The following is a 22,214-nucleotide window of genomic DNA, read 5'->3' as shown; positions in this document are numbered from 1 at the left end:
CCTTCTCACATACTGGCTTCCCAATAAAGGAATATCACAGCAAAGCAAACTGCAATTAGGGGGTAAAAAAAGGAAAAAAAAGAACTTCCATGCACTCAGCTTATTTGACAAGTGTGGAGAGAGAGAAGTGTTCCTCCCTAGACCCACAGAATCAGCAAGTACCACCTCTCTGTTTGATCCCCTCCTAATTACAGTCACCAAAATTAACCCCCAATCACAGTTAAAAACTTGTCTTTTCCCCCCAAATATCCTAATCCCTTACTGTTTTTCTCTCTTTACCTAAATAAATCAGTATTCTCCTAGGTTAGCACACAGATGATGACAGATTTGTGAGACACTGGAGCACAACACCCCTCAACATATCTATCAGCTATAGCTAACTAACAGAATTCTCTATCAATGAAGCTTCAAAGATTCTGTAGCAAAAAAGAAGAATGCACCACAATATAAGAATCAAGAATGGAAATTCTTAAGCAGATAGAGCCTCCACAGGGACCTTTTCAAAGAGAAACTGTATTTCATTTGTCTAATAACCCTAGGATGAGCTATGCACTGTAGTCTAACCAATAAATACTTATACAAATCTTTCAGAAGCTAAGAGATGTTTCTTTTATGAGCAGAGACAAGTGCCATTCGGCCTTTTTAGACACTTATAAAAATTCAGATAATTTTAAGCTATTTTAATAGCTGCCTGACAATTTTATCAATGCACTCTGCTACAATATGATCCTGTTGCCTTCACAAAAAGACTGACTCATACCATGGATTTTATACACACTAAGGTGCATGTTGCTAATGCCATCCTCTTGATTAGTAAGAAAAGAAAGCCTGTTTTACTGACCAGAAGAAACAGAAAGCTCTCTGCAGGATTTAACGTGAGCACTGTGTCAGCCCGCAGAGATCCTGTCTCAAAATCATCTGGAAGCTTTAATGATTTACTCAGTGTAAACTGACAGACTTAAGTACAGAACCTGCCCAGAATCAATTCTGTGTCTCAAATCCTGCCTTGAGCCATAGGTGTCAATGAATTTTAAATTTTAATCTTGGGAACAACCGAGTATTTTACATAATCACAAGAACAGCATACCCATAAAAAGCACAGTCCTTGCAGAAGAGTCAAGGGCTATGACAGGTATAGTTTATTAAAACAGGGCATCACTGATAGAGCCAAATTGAGGGAAATTTATACAGCACCTGCTGACTCTGCCTGCCTCTCACCAGTGCCATCAGCATCTCACTTTCTGGCATGCTAAATTCACATACAAATGAAAAGTTCTGCATGCACTTGACATTACAACCTGATGTATAATACTTCTTGCAGGAATATAACTACTAAAATCCCTACACAAGATGCTTAAATATGTGAGGGTTATGATTTTTCCTTTTTTTTTCTTTTTGTTTGTTTGTTTGTTTGCGCTTTTTCCTGAAGAAGCTGCAAAAATAATATGAACCCAGACTATTACCTCAGGCTTTCTGCAGAGCAATATGCCAAAGCACCCACATGCTGAGTGTTTGCAAATTTTAAGTTTGGGATTGACTATGTGCCAGTCCCTCTTCAGCTCTGGGCACTTGATCCTGCACCAAAATCGCTGCTGACCTTATCTGGTATTTATGATGTCAGTATGGATTTTTATCATTATTTGATCTCCTGCCACAAAGCAAACAGCTTCTATAGCATGTTTTTACTCATGCAAAGTATGAACATGTGAATCTCAGTATTCCTGTCAATTTTGCCATTTCTCCTTCTTGTATGCTTGGTTAATGGAGGTCACCTTCCCAGGGAAGACTTACTTGCACAGATGAACACCAATGGTAGCTTATATTCTCTGGGTGACTTATGAGTAGAGTTATTTGAAATGCAGTAGTTGGGTATTACCCAGTCTCTGTTGTTTAAAAGCACTTAAAACATTCAGTGAGGCTAACATGCAGTAGTAGTAAGACATCACTGTTCAATAAAGCCTCTGAGTTTTGACATGTACTTAGAAATATCATAATGCCCTTTGGTACAGCATTCAATTTAACACAGAGCTCCTCAACACTGATCTCTACAGGGATTATTCAGGTCTCATTTGTGAGTCCCAGCTGTGACTCATGCACAGCAATATCCAAAAGGAACAAGGCAGACACAGGAATTGTCACCTGACAATGTAAAGCAGGAAGCGAGTCTCTTGCTACTTACACGAGGAGCACCCAGCACACAGAGACTGTGATCCAGACTGAAACGGCAACTTGTAAGACATATAATTATGATTACTGTTGTAGTCAGGTCACAAATAAATTCAATCCTGAGAATCCATATTTAACATCCAATAAAATTAAAAATCAAAACCTTGGGAAAAAAGGATCCACACTGCAGGACCAAAAGTTTGGGTGAGTAAGAATAATGAAACAATTAGCAGATGTGGCCTTTAAAAGAACTTTAAGATTGATGGCACAGAACATAGCTTTGGACTAATTTTTTTTTCTCAGAAGAGTTTGCACAGTTTCTGCAATAAAAACACACATTGGTTACTAATCCTTGTTGTCTGAAACACTCTGCAGCACTTCATCCAAGAATATACTATGATCCACAGTCCCACACTTTTGCCCTTAGGCTAGTTACTTTCTCAAGTTTAGAACTGTCAAAATCTAGTGAAAGATGAATAGGAGACATAATCAGTGTCACCTAAGTCACAGAAAATATGCATGACAGGTTATCTTCACCAGACTGGCTGCAGACTCAAACCTTTGAAGTCAATATTTTGGAGGTATATCTCAGTCCTATAGGAAAACATTCTACCTATCTATACAGCAATGGAGAATGAGGCTAAAGCAGAAATGCTCAAAACCCAGCCGAAAAGCTGAATATGACTCTTGAAAGTTATGGGTTTCCAAAGACATATTTATGCATAGAGATTGAAGTTTGTATATAAAACTATTATTAATTACACAATCCCCAACTGGCTCCTAGGAGAAACTGTTAAATGTTACATTGCTTGAGACACTGTTTCAGGCTACCAAAGAGAGGTGTGAATTTCTCCCAAAGCCTAAGGTTGCCATTTCAAAGAAGAGATTTTACATTTCTGCACTCTGCTATGGAACAGCTGGATCACTTATTCTAAGGGCATATGCAAAGTGCTTATCAGGAAAGGGCAGAAGAGCAATAATTTACAAAGAAATCCTACTGCCTTTTTTCCATCTACAGAGCGAATGGAGTAGTACCTTTACCACCTAAAATATTAAATTACTATGTAAGGGTCTGATCTTTCCAGCAACTCTTAAGATAACTGGAATAAGAACCTTTGCAGAACAAGGACTTTGGGTATTGCAGGTGCTGTTTAAAACATACTGTAGGCCCTTCCACACAGCAAATCAGACCTGGTTAGATTACAAGACAGTCCTGAATCTGAGTTTCTTCCAAGCATGGTGTCCAAGAAAAAAGGAATCTGAGCTACTGGTTTCCCTTTATCACTGTTTTTGCTGGGAAGAAAAGTCTTCCCAGGCACAGAAAGAAACACAGACCCTAGTACCTTCCCTCTGTGTGTAGCTGCAATTTGGAAAAGGATATTCTGGACTGCCTCATCAGTTATGTTGCAGCAACCTGGAGACAGAAGTTCTTGCCTTTCCTGCACTGATGTGAAAAATTCTTTAGTTTGCACAAAAAGCATTGTGGTGTAGGCAGGTTTATAATGGTGCCTTCTAGCCAGCAACTGGTTGTTGAAGTATCTCTAGAAGGAGACCCAGTGGGTCTAAAGCTGCCCTCCTAACTGGGGTTGGGTGTCATGAGAGGCTCCTTTGGAGACTAGCATTTCCCTTCATAGGAGTTTTATTGTACTTCTGTTTATGTAACATTTCAACAAACATTCTAGATTGCCCCCAAGAAATCTTCACGAACTTACCAGGGACTTCTATGAGAGAAACAAGGAAGAGATTAAAACATTAGTTTAGTAAAATATCCTTTGGAGGAATATTTGGGGCTTGTGACATGAGACAATCTTTCAATCTTTTGTAATGCAGGCAGGAGAAATAAAAAGACACTTCAGAAAAATTGAGAATCACCACAGAATTAAGCCAAACATTTACAAAGCAGTAAAAGAGTATCATATCACTCCAAATTACTTGCCCTTCCTTCCATTTCCATTGAATGACAGAAAATACAATAATTTAAGTTGAAAAAGACCTTTACATCCTACCATCAAAGTAACACTACCAAGTCCATTCCACTAAACCTCGTCCCTACATGCCACATCTACACAGCTTTGAAATGCAGCCAGGGATGGTGACAACTTCCTGGGCAGTCTGTTCCAATGCTTGTCAACCCTTTCTATTAAGAAATTTTATGCTGCTCTTCTCTGGACATGCTCCAGCACCTCGATGTCATTCTTGCAGTGAAGGGCTCAGAAATGAACATAGGACTTGAGGTGTGGCTTCACCAGTGCTGAGAACAGAGGGACAATCCCTGCCCTGCTCCTGCTGGCCATGCTATTGCAGATACAGGCCGGGATGCCATTGGCCTTCTTTGGCCACCTTGGCCCACACTGGCTCATGTTCAGCTGCTGCTGACAAGCACCCAAAGATCCTTTCCCACTGGATCTTTCCAGCCATTGGGCCCCAAACCTGTAGTGCTGCATAGGGCTGTCGTGACCCAAGTGCAGAACCTGGCACTTTGCCTTGTTGGTCTTAGCCCATAGATTCAGCCTGTCCAGATCCCTCCTGTCCAGAGCTTTCCTGCCCTCCAACAGACCAACACTCCCACTCAACTTGGTGTTGACTAAGTGCGCACCCGATCCCCCCACCCAGATCATTGACAAAGATATTAAATCAAACTGGCCTCAATACTGGGCCCTGGGAGACACCACCGGTGACTGGCTGACAAATGTACTCAGCTCCATTCACCACCACTCTCTGGGCCCAGCCATCCAGCCAGGTTTTTATCCAGAGAACACGTCTAAGCCATGGGAAGCCAGTTACTGTGAGAATGCTGTGGGAAACCATGTCAAAGGCTTTATTAAAGTTTAGGTAGACAACACCCACAGCCCTTCCCTCATCCACTAAGGAGAGCCATGTTTGTCACAGAAGGAGTTCAGGTGGGTCAAGCAGGACCTGTCTTTCACAAACCCATGCTGACAGGGCTTGATTGCCTGGTTATCCGGCACACGCTGCAGGACAGCAATCAAGGTGACCTGTTCCATCATCTTCCCTGGCCCCAAGGTCAGGCCAATAGGCCTTTAATTCCCCAGATTCTCCTTCCGTTCCTTTCTGTAAATGGACATTGCATTTATTCATCTCCAGCCCACTGGGACCTCCCTGGTTAGCAAGATCTGCTGACAGATTCAGCCAGGCACTGCCCTATGACAGTGGTCACAGGGGTCTTCAGGTGAGGGAAGAGATGAGAATGTTGACTCCATGTTCAGAAGGCTGGATTTATTATTTTATGATATATATTACATTAAAACTATACTAAAAAGAACAGAAGGAAAGGTTTCCTCAGAAGCTAGCTAAGAATAGAAAAGAATGAATAACAAAGATCTGTGGCTCAGACAGAGAGTCCAAGCCATCTGGTCTGTGGTTGGCCATTAATTGTAAACATTCAAGATGGCCCAATCACAGACACACCTGATGCATTCCACAGCAGCAGATAACCATTGTTTACATTTTGTTTCTGAGGCCTCAGCTTCTCGGAAGGGAAAAAATCCTAAAGAAAAGGATTTTCACAAAAGATGTCTGTGACACTGCCCCTGGCTGGCTCCCTCACCAGCCGGGTCAGAAAATAATTATCCACACACTCCAGGAACTTCCTGGACTGTTTCCTCTCCCCTGTGGTGTATTTCCAGCAGACCTCTGCTAAGTAAGTTCAACTTACCTCTCTGGTAAGTTCAAGCCCACCACAAGAAGAAGGGCTAGCAACTGTGAGACTTCCCAGCTGCTTACAGAATATTTCTTCTGCCTCCTCATCCCAGGTGAGCGGCCTACAACAGACTCTCACCATGGTATTTATGCTGTTGGCTCTCCCTCTGATTCTTACCCTAAATACTCAACTCTGATGTCACCATCATGGAGGTCACCTTTGCTAATGGAACTGCAGCCTATAACACGGGCTGGAGAACAAGCCTGTGCTTGGACACTTCCTCTCTCCTCTGCATTTAGGATCCTAAGTCTTCTCCCATCCCAGCTCAACGCCTGGAGCTACAACATCTACTCATTGTTTGTGCACAACTGCCTGGGAGATGAGTAGATGTAGACACTGACCAATTTATTGCCAAGATTAAAAAACTTTGGAGAAGCAGGTGATCAGCAGGAATTGAAAAGACACATGGGACAACTTACAAAATCATTCATTTGGGAGTTGTGCTATGTATGTTAAAAGGGCAGCAGCACAGGAATTCTGACTTCATGTGTAAGTTAAAGTTTTTCACAGCTCTGATCAGACAAACATTCTTGCCTAGCTTTATGGAGACTGATTTGCACAGACATTTTACATCCATTAATTATTCTTCTCCATATTTCCATATTTTCTGCCTGTATTTTCTTTCAATCTTACATCTGCCTCTGCTCCATATTCCTCTTTTTACAAGCAGTCTTTATGCTTGGTTTTATCTCCCCTGTAATAAAAGCAAGGGATCTTCATTAAAATTATGACAGAAATTATAAGCAAGGAGACAATACCCCTTATTGTCTCAACTCAGATTTTGTTCTCTTTGACCATGCAGCCCTCTATGTCCAAGTTCTGTTTATCCACATTTATTTTCCTGCTATGACATGCTATTCACTGCAGTCAGTCAAATATGGCTATTAATGGGACAGCTGCACACAGTGAGACAGTACAATAGCCCAGCTTTACTTCCTTATGCATACATTTATATTACTTAAGGTTGTCAGGGTATATGTTTGTTTACATGAAACTCAAGGTTCAGTGGAGGGAAAGGCTTGGTGAAGAGGTCTGAACAATACATGGAGGAAAAATTGTATATTCCTTAATAAAAGAAGCTTGAGAATAATCAAGCAAAAAGGTGACTGCTTCTGGCTTGCTGAAAAGACATCAGTGTATCCACAGAAGGATACACAGAATGGAAACAAATGCATGAAGAAGTAAGCACTGGAACCCAGTCCTTGACATAGAGCTGAAGATAACAGGTCCTGTCCCGGAGCTGGGTACTGAGAAAAGCAGGCCTTGTGGATTTCAGCAGGGGATAAGTACAGTAATCGTGCTCTTTCCTGGCTCCCTCCTGATGCAGTGGTGTATTTTGGCTTCTCTAAATAAATACTCCCATTTGCTTAGGCTGACTTAGCTTGAGATGATTTTGAGAGAGATGATGAAACACATCAAGGCTACACTTTTACAGGGTTGTAAACCTTTCAAGCAGGATGCTGGATTGTCTCTGCACTTACCAGCACTGCAATACATATGCTGAGGGCAAGAGGAGAACAATAGGGTATGTTTCTGACTTTGAACAGCTGGCAACACTGGAACCTGGGAGAATTAAATGGTTTTAGTGGTGTGCTAGCCAGAAAGTGCTCTGCTTTGTGACAGGGTAGTAGGGGAACTTTTTTGTAATCATCTCCTTATAGAGTTACTCTAAAAGTGTTCTTTCTCAGACTGACTATGAAATACATTTTCAAGGAGCTGTGGCAAATGGGAATAGGTAGGGAAAGCTATTTTAGGTGCTTAGAATCCAGACCCCTTTATCAACTTATTAAGAAGACCAAACAGCAACTTATTTCTATTCACATGTGTAATTCTGTTCCCTTCTTCTTCCTCCCTAGTTCAAGAATGATCCCAACTTCATTCATTTTCAGTGTTTACATGGAACAGTTAAATTGAAAGTAATAATTAAGTTTTATTAATTAAAAAAATAATAAAACCCAAGTTCTTCCAAAAGGTATTGAACAGTACATAACTACAGCACGCTCATAATTCTTTATCATCTACTGTATTGTCAGGCTCTCACCTGCCCCAAATAATCAGACCAATAAACCAAACTACATAGATAACCAGTGTTGTCAATTAATCTATACAGAACATCATTGAGAAAAGAGATCACAAAGAGAAAAATTACATTCAAACACCAAAAACTGAAAGAGTGAAAACATTTAACAAAATCTCAGCTAGCCCTTTCACCCACACTGTATTGCTTGCCTCATCATTCTCCCCCCACCCCTCAAACAAGGACAGTAAAAAAATCATTAAAATACCTTTGAACTTGTGAAAGACGGCCCATAGCTCAGCAATGTCAGTGGCAAATGTAATGTCTGTGTCGAGAACAATGACTCGCTCAAGATTGGAAGGTAGAGTCTTAGTCAGAACCAACTTCATCAGCCCGTAAATCCCAGAGTAGTGTTTGTTGGGGATCCAAGACACTTCAGACTTGACAGGAAATGGGAAGTCAGAAAGAGGAAGAAAAAATAATCTTTATTAGAAAGAGAAAATTTTCCTGAAATTAGTTACTTGTCATAGTGGAAGATCTCTGAGGTGGAAAGTAATCTAAAAGCCTGTATTTAAATTTACTTCAGAAGTGCTGAAATACACTAGTTTCTGAAAGCTTGGGGAAAAAAAGCTCTTTCAGGCAACGCCTTCACACAATATAACTACAATTAGTTGAGCCTTTCTGGTCTGGCAGAATTCATTCTGAGACATCCACGTGTCCTTATAAAACTGAAATACATTTTTAGTCTAAAACTTGAGGTGTATCATACACTACTTTAATTTCAACCAAAAAAGAAGTTGTCATCTCAAAATTTTCTCTGCATGATCTTTTCCTTACATTTTTTATAGATTTGGTGGTCAGAATTTCAAAAGGCTAATCATTTGAAATAATGGGCCAGAAAACTGCAAAAAAATTGTTTCTTACAAATGCAAATTTTCCTTATGCCTTTAAGTTTTAATCTTTAACTTAAAACTACTGTGATCACACAGACATGCTCAAAAGTAGACAAATTTACAGAAAATTGTCAACCACACTTTTTGGTTTTATGTATTGAATGTGGTAAACTCAAACATTTTCATTTCTTCACTAAGAGCTAAAAAAAATATTTGTAAAACTTGTAAAATAAAAGTTGGGAGGCTAAGTTCCGTAATGCATTGTACTCTTGACACTGGGATATTCCATGAACTGTGTTTAGTTTTCTTTCTGTGAGACTCAAGTCCTCAAATTTCAAAAGTTTCTGCTTAAAGTGGGATATTAGAAGTTTTTGAGAAGTTCCTGTTTCCCTGTCTGAAACTCCTTGTTTGTTTTAAGAGGCATGCACTACAATTCCCAGATTTTATGTTTTCCCTGGAGTAGTGCTCTCAATAACTTAAATTAGTATTTTGTCTACAAAATCTTGAGTGAAACAGATTTCAGGATTTGTCCTGGCATGTTACGCTTTGGAGAAAGTAGGCAGAAACTCAGTGTCTTCATAAAACTGAGGAGATTTATTCTGTTGCTTAACTATCTTATATCTATTCACTGCCATTGTAAATTTTATTCTATGAAATAACATTTGCACAAAAAAAAAAAATTTCCCCCAAAATCCTTAGAGAAAACCTTCTGTAAGAGAGTGAGTTCCTACATTTCAAAGCTGGAAGCAGGGTTGAAGAACGGCTAATAATAGGTGCTTAGAGCACATTTCTTTTTGAATATAAAGTAACAAGGCCTCTGATGATGTAAGCTGACCTCCTCTATTCCCTTTTAAATGGCACACAACTTTTCTCTGTATTCTCAGAATTCCTGTACCAGGGCAGAGCTCTCTCCCACTACAAAGTTCATTAAAAAGACAGAGGGAAGTAGAACACACCTTTAAGGAGAAAGACAAGAATTTCAGGGGAAAGGCGGGAAAAGCAGATTCTCATAGAATAAAACCAGAAAGTCCAAACTGAAGCATGAAGTTTTGGCTGGTTTATTGCAAACTCAATGTTTCCCAGAAATATCTTCTGTGTGTAACAGAGATAATTTCAAGTTCACACCCTCACAACTCTACTTTTTTGTGGTCCCTGCTTTCCCACTTCATGGCTTTTGGAATGGACCATCACATCATGTTGTATTTAATTTATACAAAACAGTATCTACTTTGCTTCTGCAAACCATACTCTTCTGAATCTGCCACTTGATATCCTTGTGCTAGACCAGTCATACCTGACATATTAAAAGTGTTAGACATTTACAGACTTGAGCTTGCCTTTACCCATGGCTATGTTATCTTTTTGGATGGCACGCCCTTCATTTTATTAGCTGAAATATTTCTCCAGAAAAACACCCACTGTGCTTATGCAAATAAGTTTAATAAGGTAGAGGTTCATATGTTGCATGAATAGCCTGACACAAGCAGGGAAGGTAAAAGGTGGCTGGAAAAGCAAATCACCTTCAAAGTGCAGTTATTTTCTTTGCTCTCAGGATCCCCAATTTCTAACACCATGTATCTGGTGTTAGAAACTGGGAATCCTGAGAGCAAAGGATTGCTCTCCATGTACCACCACAGGGAAGAAACCCATGCCTGGCAGTTCATTCTGATCTGGCACACAGAAGGCAAAAGCCTGCCATCCTGAATGCTGATGTCTGAAGGTACCACTTTTAAAAATGAAAGGGGCAGCCCTATTCCAAATGGTCCATCACAGCTGGCCATTGGATTTGAGGATATGTTGAAGCCTGGACACTCAATCAGTCCAATTTATCCCCAGTTTCCTCTCCTGTGATATAGAGTTGACTAAGACGCAAACAGAGATCCTAATTAGCCCCCAGCATAATTTCTTCATGGCTTTGCTATTCAAGAATAATGTAACAGTTCCAAATTCACGGTAAGGAAAACTCCTTGCGCTACAAAAGAGCTGTGAAGGCTCATTCTCTGGCTCCAACACAGGCACACTGTTGGAGCAAGTGCTTAGTCCTTATCTTGGTTTTGGCCACAACCTGGAGGTTATTCTGTACCATGTCAAAACCTTGCAGGGAGCAGGAGGAAGGGACTCTGCCTTCTGAGAAGAAGAGTGTGGCTTCTGGTCAAAAAACCCCATTTTTCTAAATATTGTCTAAATACTTTCTGTAACTTTTAATACAATTTTGTTTGCCTAGCGCAGCTAAAATGGCCCATATATGGCATGTTTGTGAATCATATGCTAACAAGCCAGATCAGAGCTGCCTTCAGAGAACAAATATTCCGAGAAGATACATCAGCAACATTAAAAAATAGAGTTAGTAAAAGAGAGTGAAACAAAACAGTGTGACATACTTTGCCATTTGTGTAATTCCTAGTTCAGCAGAAATACCACATCTTGGATCTCTAGCTCTCAAGATCTGTGATTTTGTTCATGAGAGAAAAGAAAAGCATTTTCTGACACTGATTCTTTTAAGTGAAATAGTCTACTCACTAAATGTCCTTCATCAGAATCATCTTTATTATTTTCATAATTGAAGACTGAAAACAAACTAAAATATCTAAATTTTTTGAATATAAAAATCACAAGCCCACGAGTCTGCATGCAGCATGTAACTGATCACCTGATAAATGCCAGAGAGGTGGGAGCAACAGTCCCTATATTCAGGTGTACCTCACCAGCAAGTTCTCTTCCCTAATTGTGCTGAATCTCTGGGAAAAGCTGACCAAATCACAGTTGCTGTGCACAGCCTGACTCAGCTTTCTCACACTAGCTACCACTGTATAAATGCTCATTAAGTTAGCAAAAGTGTCATTTTTAACAGAGAAGTCTCATACATGGAGCTTAAAATGTCCCCTTGACTGAGAGAGGGGAGAATGGCAGCCCATTCTCTGTGAATGAATTGTATGGTGACTACATTCCTAAGCATTTAGGTATTTTCATTTTTTAAAACACTTGAGTCAAATTGTTCACACATTACGATCACCAAGCACAACACTTGTACCAAGTCATCACAAATATACCGAGCCAGACTTTGACTCTTACACTGTACTTCTTTATGGAACTGCATGACTTTTTTATATGTTCTTTTTTTTCCCAAAAAAAGATGATGGGGAAACTTGCCCAAGCTTCCCCGGTGAATACTGACTGCTCCACAGATGTAAGTGAAGTATCTGTACAAGGACAGGTCACCTGAGCCTCTTTGAAAGGGATGGAGGCTTAGACTTGTACACTTAGCATGAACCAAGTCTGGAAAACAGGACCAGCATGAACAGAACGATAGTGACCAACACAGAAGGACAAAAACCTTTGGAGCTTCTGACACAATACTTTCTGTATTGTGTCAGATCAATTACCCACTGAGCTCAGTAGCTGGCACCATACAGTAGATGGTGGCAGGTGCCTACTGAAGAATATAAACCCAGGGGAATTCTATACCAATACTGCTCCCATATATATTTTCATCCAGCAGTGAGTTGCACCACATTTTGGAGCTACCGGTGGTATTAATGTCAGTTAATAAATTTTGGTGGGTTTTTCATCTGTGAATTAGATCAAATTAGGATACACTTTCATATTTGGCGAAAGTCCAATTCATTATACTGAATTATTATTACATTTCGATTTAAATCTCATGCTCTTAAAGGTCTTGCATACCAAGACACTTTGCAAATATGACTTTGCTGCACTCACCCTTCTCTTTTCCACATTACTAAAATCACTATAAACAGAGCAGTGAGATGAAGCACAAGGAAAGAAATTATGTATTTGCTGTCTTATCTTAATGCATGTTTACATGTACACAAAGTGAAGCATCAAAACAGTAGCCAGAGGAAAAATAAACTAAGGCTATATGGGACTGCAGGACTGTGTATGTTTCTCTTATAGTTTACCAGCTTCTCTGAAGCACTAGAGGTTGACAGAAAGCCTAATAGCCTGATTTGCTACATGCTACTTGGATTGGAAGGTGATACATAATAGTACCATTAAAAAAGGCTCTCAAAATTTTTAGCTAGCAACTGCATAAACTTAAGACTGCATTTCCTTTCTATAAATAGAAGTTTCCCCATTAAAGACTTCTGATTACTTTCCTACCAGAAGAAAATTCTATCCTAAATTTTCCTGATGAATAGGTTGTACCCAATGCATCACAAAATCACAGAACAAACTTGGAAGGTACCTCTGGGAGTCATTTGGTCCAACTTCCCCCTGACAAGCATGGCCACCCAGAGCCAGTGGCCATGTTCAGATGGCTTTTGACTATGTCCAAGGATAGGGACTCCACAGTCTCACTGAGCATCCTGAGCCACTGCTTGGTTACCCTCACAGTAAAATAATGTTTCCTGATGTTCAGAGGGCTCCTCCTGTATCTCAGTTTGTGCCCAGTGCCCCAGTGCCTGTTGTTTTGTCTCTGGGCACTCTGACAAGAGCTTGGCTCTGTCCTTTTCACACCCTCCCTCCAAGTATTTATGTACAATGATAAGATCCCCCTCCAAGCCTTCTCTTGTCTGGATGAACAGTCCCAGCTCTCTCACCTTCCCTTGCATGTGAGGTGGTTCAATTCCTTCATCATCTCAGTAGCCCTTGGCTGGATTCTCCATTATTTTCATGTCTCTCTTGTGCTAAGGTGCCCAGAACTCAGCCTGGACCCAGCCCTCCTTCTGTGGCCTCAGCAGTGCTGAGGGAAAAAGGGTCAAGTCCCTTGACCTGGTGTCAACGTTGTAACTAATGCTGTCATTGCTGCAAGAGCAAACTGGCTCTTGTTTGACCTGGTGTCCCCCAGATTCTTTTCTACTAAGCTGCTTTCCAGCAGGGAACCCTCAGCATGTCATGGCACATGGATTAGTTCCCATATGCAAAATTTTGCACTTTTTGTTGATCTTCATGACGTTCCTGTCAGATTCCCTTCTCTGTTAAATAGTATTTTTTTGCGATTTACTTAATGAAATTCCTCACTATCCCACAGAATATATAGCACCACAGAACACTCTGAGGTACAAGAAATGCCCCTTGTTCAGCGTGGTAAGATGGAATTTTGGCTGATAAAGTGCTTCCCTGGCAGCATGTCCTTAAACACTTTACCCTGGAAAAATGCAACCTCCAATACCATATTGATTTTGTCACTACATTCACTGCATCTTCCTAGGTATGCCTGGGGAAAAAAAAATCGATCAAAATAATGCAGAGCTATGACAGAGTATCCCCTTGCCCGCTCCAAACCAAAGACACCCGTGCTGCTTGCGGCCTCCACAGAAGCACCACCAGGTCAGTGCCTTGCAGGAGGAGCTGTGGGTCAGGCTGGCTGGGGGGAGGCACCAGGCTGACAATCAGCAGCCCTGAGGTGCCCCTTGCATGCCTCCTTCCTGTCTCAGAGGTGGGCTCATAAATGGCATCAAACACAACCCAATTCCATCACCATCCTGACTAATGGCTGCAGATTCCCTGTGCTGGGGAAACAGCCAGCAGCAAACAGAAGAACTAAAAAAAAAACAGAAAAGGCAGAGGGAAGAAGAAAATACAGTCTGTAGATTTTGCCTCTCCAGAGCCTTCATGCCAGGTTTTACCATTAAAAATACCTAGCATCTAGAAACAGACTGATTAAAATAAAGAGAAATGTGAATCAGGTTTTGTAATAAATGACTCAATGGAAACATGGATATCCAAAAGTAATTGGCATCTACTTGCTCTTAAACAACTTCAATACAGGCACTATCTTCCTTGAAAATTGCATCAGTCAGATGATAAACTAAGTTTGAAATCTTAAAAGAAGGCAAACAGAGTAAAACTTCCAGGCCACAGCAAAATCACAGAGTGTTTTAAATCTGCACAAGTTGTAGCTGAATTGTATCTGACACTGATCTGAAAAGCAGCGCAATCTACATGGTGAAAGAACTTGCAGCAGGAGGGATCTCTGTGAAGCAAAACCAGCCAAAGTCTTTTGTAGCTGCTGGCTACAGGCAGCCCTTACAACTAGGCATGGGGAACCATCCTGAAATTCTGATGTGTGAATCAGGTAACAATAAAAATTGTTATTTCCTCCGACTGGATAAATAACTTTCTAGACACAGCTGACAACTTGTTTTTCACAGCTTTTTCATTACTTGCTTTCATTATTTTAGTAGCTTTGCTGCTACTATGAACACTACAAGTGGCAAGATATTGGTTTTTAAATCATGTGGCCTTCATTTAAGACAAAGCTAACAGAACTGGGGCTTTCATGTCACTTCTAAACTGGAGGAAAATACTGCCACCACTTTAATGATGATCATATTCTGTGATTTGTAACATAAAGCATAAAAAGAGGGGGTAAAAAACCAATATTGATTTGCTGGCAGAGGACAGGAAGTTTTCTTTATGCATGGTTTTTCGCATCACTGTTTTTCACACAGGGAGATCTTCATCCTGCTGTGAATATATGTCATACCTCTTCCCACATTCCTGAAACTTGAGTCACAATTCCAGCAGCACTAGCAGGGCTCAGGATTAGTTCCAGGATAATCCTCCCCATTTTACATTGACTATACCTCACAATATCTAACCTCTTTGCTGGGACATGAGCAGTATCAACACCTTGTTGCAGAGACTGGGTTAGCTGGGAATCACTGAGGAAGGAGACAAATAGGTTACCATTTAAATTTGGGTAAACATTCATGCCTGTCTTTAGCACATTTTTTTTTTACAGATAACCACAATAACAATAATAAAAGAAAGAACTTAGATTGAGAAATTCTAAATCCTCATAGATCCTGAGAGGAAGAAGACTGCTGTCACCACCAATAGTTTTCTTAGAAGGAAAGCCAAAAGGAATCTCCTCGCATCTTACCTTCAGAAAATCACTGCAATTGCTCCATCCTTGTCAGGCATCCAGCAAACATTATCAGAAGAGCCTTATTTGAACAAAACCAGACTCTTCTATTAATGTTTGCTGGATAACTTGTAGCTTCCACATTGAATTTAGTTTTTTCCTGGGTGATTCACATGTTTTGATTATACTGATATTCCCCCCAATAACAAGTCCTTACTATTTATATGAATGGTTGTCAAGGAAACCAAAAATACAGCAAAGCTGGGTAACTCTTCTGGATTCAGAATTTCTGGTTTCTGGGTATTTTAAGAAATAATAACTTGCTCTAAGAAACAACTGTAAGGAGAAAGGAATTTATACATCTTTGCTAAAATTATTTTTCTATTTCTGCTGGCCTTTGAGGCTGTTCTTGCTCATCACAGAAGCACTGGTGACTTTAATAGGATTCTGCCTCATCTTTCACTTTAAGAAACAGATGGTATCTTCCACACATGTGTGCAACAAGTCTGGATACAAATAGCAGTGAGCAAAAAGGTTGAGATAGAAATGGATGATTATTTGAACCTCTGGGTCCTGGATAATGTAGAGCAAATGCAGAAACCGTGGAGCAAGCCACAACTGGAAAGGAAGATTAGATATTAAAAAGGAAGAACAAACAAAACCTCCAAAATCAGCATCAGCATACAGCAAAGGAAAATAACTGCAAATTAATTTTCATCTCTGTAGCAAAGTCCATAACACAGTCTGACTGATGTTGAGGACTTCTTTTCTTTTCTTTTCTTTTTTTATATTTTCCTTCCTAATCTCTCACCAATACACACATGCACACAAAGAGCAGACAAGTGGGAAAAACCTGATTCAAGGATGCTTCTTCAAAACAACTTCCTTAACAACAAAATTAAATGAGGGTGCCAAGAGCTAATCCATGTTTTATACGGATACAACTGCAGACATAAACTAAAACTGATGTAGGATTTTTTTTGGTCTCTGCCACTTAGGCAACAAAACTTTCAGCCATACAGCTTCTTCAGAAAAGAAAGGGCCAAAAGGTAATTCACCTACTGGGATCTTTAGGACTATCTCCCTTCGCTTAGGTATTTAGCTGGCTTTTCTCACACTTTATTTAGCCCCACAAAACTCAAATGACCAGTTTCTATTTGAGTCCTTTTCTTTACTCTCATTTGAGACTTTCTAATTTTTTTCATTGTTTCTTGCTATCTCCAAAATGCTGAATGCTCTCTTTGTTTTCCTTTCTTCATTTGTGCAAAATGAGACTGCAGAATGAAAAAGTCTGGCCGGTCTCAGTTAGTGCTGTTTCTTTGTTTCTTGTTCCTTTGAGGCCCCTGGCCTCAACCACAGCTGTTTTCAGTGCAGCAGTCAAGGGTGGAGGACCTAAAAGAGTCTGAGCATCCCGAGAGAGGTCAGTGAGAACCAGCCAAACACCAGCCTCCAGCCCCACCTCTCCAGAAGAGGGAAAAGAACAAATCTTCCCTAGAAGATAAGATAAAGCCTTTTTTTCTTGTTATTTTCTGTCAGTGAATGAGTGAAAAGAGACAAACAAGCTGAAGCAGATAAAATGGCAGGAAGCCAGAGCTTTCTGCTAAAAGCTGACTGACAGGTAGATCTGGCCAGAACTCGCCCAGTGGTGAAAACTCAGGGCTGCCCTTCTTGCTTCATCTGTATGGAAAGATAAGAAAGATCAATTGCCCGCTTTAATTGCCAGTGAACTCAATCAACAAGCTCTTTGTGCTAATTCATCAGGGAAGATACTAATCCATGAAAATATTATCACTGTCTGATGTGCTGAAGCTTTTCCACTTCAGTAACTATGCAAGTACATACACACTGGCTGCAGCCATTCCATGTTCTACACATTTCTATGCAGCTCTTGGGGTCAAAGCCCAGCAACACAACCTGCATTCTGCACATCAGGATAACAAACAGGTTTCACCAAAATGCACTATGCAGGATAAAATGCAACAGCATATCCTGCATAAACATGTTTTGATGGATAGACAAAAGCTCCAACTCAGTGACAAAAACTTACCTGAAGAGGGATTCTCTCCCTACTGAAAAATCTTTTTGTAAGGATTATCAGAGAAGGTTGCAGAAGTTACAGTGACTATTGCTAACCAAGTAATATCTGAGAAAGGAGATTGCAGGTGTAAAATACTAGTTATCATGCACAAAAACATTCCCAACAAGACACCAAGAATGTTGAGGGACTTACTTCCCACCCTTTTAAGCCTGAAAGATTCCCATCCAGTTTGTATCCATACAAAACTGTGTTTGACAGCCAGCGTTGCAAAATAAAGAATCATAGAATATATCAAGTTAGATGGGACCCATAAGAATCATTGAGTGCAACTCTCTTCTCCTCACAGGACTACCTAAAACTAATCCCTATGACTAACAGGTTCATCCATGGTCAGGCTTGAAGCCATGACCAGAGCTCACGAGCTTGGTGACACGACCCTGGGGAGCCTGGTCCAGTGACTGACCATCCTCTCAGTGAAGAACTTTCCTGATGTCCTACTGTGGTTTGTGGAAAGGATGTGGGAATGCAGCTTCCACCAGATATCTGATATCTTAACACAAAGTCAAAACACAGCAAATGCTTATGAGGAAAAGGATCCATTCTTGTATTCAGAAGAAAATCCCTACTTACTATTGGGCATCTCACCAGTAAAATCGCCTTCCTCCAGACCTAAACTTACACTGTTTCTGCCTAAAGAGTAAGAACAATAGAACTTCAACAGCTGAAAATGCTGCACCAAAAAAAGGCCATTAGTTGGTGGAACATACATCCAACTAGTGGAATAAATGCTATATCCCATAAAGAACTCTTATGTCTCTTTTTTCACCAAAAGTAAAGAATTTCCAGGAAAACAAATCAACCTCCACCCTGCAGAGTTGGAGGCCAAGTGAGTGCAACTTCTTATATAGCAATTATTGCTTCATGGGAATAAAAATTACATAAAACAATGTTCTTTTCTCTAGTGCTAAGTATTACCATCTCTCAAAACTCCTAGGGACTAAAATGCTTCAGGAATACATCTAGAATAAAAAGAATAATAAAGGATAAAAGGTATTACAATTATGAACAAGCAAAACTAACAATCACCTAGTGCAAGAAGCAGTGAATGTGATAGGGTGAAAAAGTGTTCTTTTTCTTTTTTATTAGAAAGAGCTACATTGTCTCTCCAACAATGCAGCACTAACTAGATAAACAACCTGAAGAAAATAAAGACATTGGGAAAACTGGGCTCCTTCAAAAACAAGAAACTCTGAAGTTCATGCCATCAGTCTAGTTAACTGCCCTGCTTCTGGTTAAATATCATAAAATACTTCAGATAACAGTTTGCATTAAGTGTCCATATAGCAGGCATGTTACTCTTACAACCTCCTGAAACATCTGAGGGCTAAGTCCACCAGTGGCACTCTAATTCCACGTAATCTTGGAGTTTCACCCCAAAGACCATCAGATAAAATTGCAATCAGACAGGTTAACACAGGTTCCAAATGTCTCAATAAAACAATACAGATGAAACTATTTTAAAGGCTTTCATCTGCGTCAGCTAAAAACTGTGGAATCCATCCAGCTGTGAAAGGGGTCGGATCTCAAGTAATGGAGGAATATATGGGAAAATTAACAGGGGATCAAAATACTACTCAGTTTTCATCTTTTTTTCTGAAAGGGTGAGACCTAGACACTATCAACTTAAGCTCAAAGAATGAAACTTCCACAGGATTTAAAAATTTGATCGGAACAGAGCAGAAATTACTCAAGTCAAATTACCATCAGTGGCATCTCATTAATAACCTTACTATGTATCTCAAAAAATTAATCTTTGTAGGACTGCAGATTGACCTGAAAAGTGATAACTTCACTAAAAGAAACAAAATTTCTCAATTTACAAGTCCAAATGTTCTCATACTAAGTTGACTCAAAAAAGAGGTGATGTAAATAGCATTTCATTAACAATGTTATTACCTATCCCCCCTTTAAAGCAAGTATTGAGACTAAAATCAGTCTGTACACCCTTACCTGGACTGAGATAGTTTCAGACCTATGAGAAGAGTGACTCCAGCATATGCTTGTGCTGTGCCAGGCACACAGCACGACTTTGTAATTTTCACTCCTGTGAAAACTTGTCACACAAAAAGGTGTGCCCAGACAAGGTGAACACCATTTCTGTCCACAAGTATGACTATTTCAGCCCCAGTCCTTCAGAAGACTTGGTTCCTACACTGCCTGCTGAACTGCTCCTTAGGAAGTAGCTCACATCAGATCTATTGCCCAACACTTCCCTGAATCTCAGTTGTTTCTCAGTAATAAGCCAACACCACAAATAAGCCAACATCATTTACAAATGAGGAAATCTAACCATTTCAGCTCCCAGGTTGTGAATCAAGAATATTCTTGGAGTCCTTGCAGCCTCCTGTATTTTTCAGCTTATCAATCAGACATGGAAATACATTTACTTCAGTTCTTTGTAAATCTAGAAGCAAGGCTCATTAAACATTGTGATAAAACGCTCACATCAATACTGATCGCCACTAGGAATGCCTTGAGCAGTCACTGCTTCTCTTCTGTGAGTAACTGAATGCCCTTTGACAGGGAGGTGTCCCTGTGAGCAAGTGAAGAGCCATTAAGAGCTAAGACCATCTAACAATAGCCATTATGTCTTCCCAGCTTTCTATCTGCAGGTGCCAAAGAAAGAAATTGTGCTGGAGCACAGGATGACCATTAATTCTCCCCAGCAAGCACAGGGGATATACAACCTACACCCCTCATGCAGATCAAAGTGTTCAAATAACTTCTGTATATCCAAGGTTAGGTCAGCAAAATGCTCTCATTTCTCAAAGGTGAATGATAATGCTCTGAGAAAGCAGCTGCTGTAATGGGAATGCATGGAACAAACAACAGCTGCCCAAGTTAGTTTGAGACATGTCTTTTTTAGGCTTTTCCAGGGCATGCTTTTTAATTTCTGTCAAATTGAGTAATTTTTGGAAAATCTCATGTGAAGTTATTCATCTTTTTCTCATTCTCTGCTAAAATTGCCTTCCCTGGAGGTGCAGCACATGTTGCTGCAATGAGCAATGTTGAGGAAGCTGAATGCCAAACAAAAATCCTTGCTATTGAAATGTCACAGTCAGCTACTATGATACAAATGTGGGTGATTTTAGGAGGAAGAGAGCTGGCTCCTTAGTTCTCACTCCACATATGTTACACAGAGCAGCTACACCATCTTCCTGGTGGACACAGAACAGAACGACTGTACTGCTTTTCGCTAGAATCAAGAAAAAGGTGGCACTACAGAGAGGCCCACAGCAATTAGAACTAAATTATAAAACTAAAAAAGAGCTCCAATGTTTTTTCAAAGCATCAGCAGCAGTAGGAAAGTACAAGGGGTTTACAAAGTCAGACATGAAGCTTTCTTCTCCAATAGTAGTGGAAGCACTGCACAATGTAACACAGGAGGCAGACTTCACAAAGGTTCCACTGTGCTGGGGAGTTTGAATTGCTATCTGTTTCCTGGTGAATAGTAATTTCCTCCCAAACAGTCTGAAGGAAAATATCTTGGCTTACAAAACCAAGTCTGTTAATTTCCAGTCATCTTTACTGAAAATTATTGATAAAAGACTGTTCTTTAGATGGCAGTACTGCGTTACAACCACAAGAATCTTTCATCACCTGAGACTTCAGGCCTCTAGTATTCAATATGTCCATTAGCAAAGACACAAAATCTCAATTATAAAGTAGAAATTCAAATCTAAATATAAGTCATAAAAGTTATAGAAATCTGTAAAATGTTTTGATTAGAGACTTCATTTTCCAGTATCTTGGGTTTGCATATTTAAAAAAAATAAAGAGAAGGGGACACAACAGGAAGCAGCAGCAGTTAATGCCTATCATTTCACTGACATGTGCAGTGGGCCAGTTTACAGGAAGACAGAAGGCTGGTGAAATGCAGGAGCACTGCAAACCCCCCATAACATGTGAGGGTTTTAGATCAAAACCTCAGTGCCATAGAAACACTTTACTGCTGCGTGAATGAATGTAAACATTAACAGGTGCTGGGTTTCTCTTTCTGAGTTGCATTAATAGCAATTAGATCTTGCATATGAAGTGGAAAAGAAATGAAGGAAAGTAACATACTTCTCCTTTATAACTTTGTGTGTTTGCCTCTGAGGCACACAGTGAACTTCTTAACAGATAAACAATCCTGTACTGCCCTTAAGAATACATAATCTGCAAGCAGTGCAATGCAAATACAGTCAAACCCTCACAGTCCATGATAGTTTAGGGGTCAGTCACTATTACTGTGATTATTATAGGTGGCTGCAACATTCAGTGGAACTTCTTGACTAGGAAGATGATGGAAGGCAGGAGAATGCTGACCAATTTTATTGTTCAAGGCTTTATCAACACTGCTATAGTTGTCACCCTCTTAAAATGATGTGAAAACCACCAAGCTAATAATCTGTTCACCAAATAGACTCTTATATTTTCCCAACTGCCAATCAGAATTCCTCTCTCCCATGCTCAGAAAGTGGTAGCTGCTATTCTGTTGAAATACT

General features: G+C 40.1%; 1 protein-coding gene across 2 annotated transcripts in view; it reads right to left on the bottom strand.

The window, feature by feature from the left end:
- LARGE1 (LARGE xylosyl- and glucuronyltransferase 1) overlaps positions 1-22,214 on the bottom strand; it is a 276,230-nt gene that overhangs the window by 97,189 nt on the left and 156,827 nt on the right. For both annotated transcript variants that reach the window (XM_064702500.1, XM_064702499.1), the window contains one exon: positions 8,173-8,344. In XM_064702500.1, the coding sequence (XP_064558570.1) occupies positions 8,173-8,344 (172 nt within the window). The remainder of the gene's footprint in view (positions 1-8,172; positions 8,345-22,214) is intronic.

This window comes from Zonotrichia leucophrys, chromosome 1A (genome assembly GCF_028769735.1).
Source record: "Zonotrichia leucophrys gambelii isolate GWCS_2022_RI chromosome 1A, RI_Zleu_2.0, whole genome shotgun sequence".
NCBI classification, from domain to species: domain Eukaryota; kingdom Metazoa; phylum Chordata; class Aves; order Passeriformes; family Passerellidae; genus Zonotrichia; species Zonotrichia leucophrys.
Note: the sequence above shows the minus strand (reverse complement) of the source record. Positions and strands in the feature narration are given on the sequence as shown.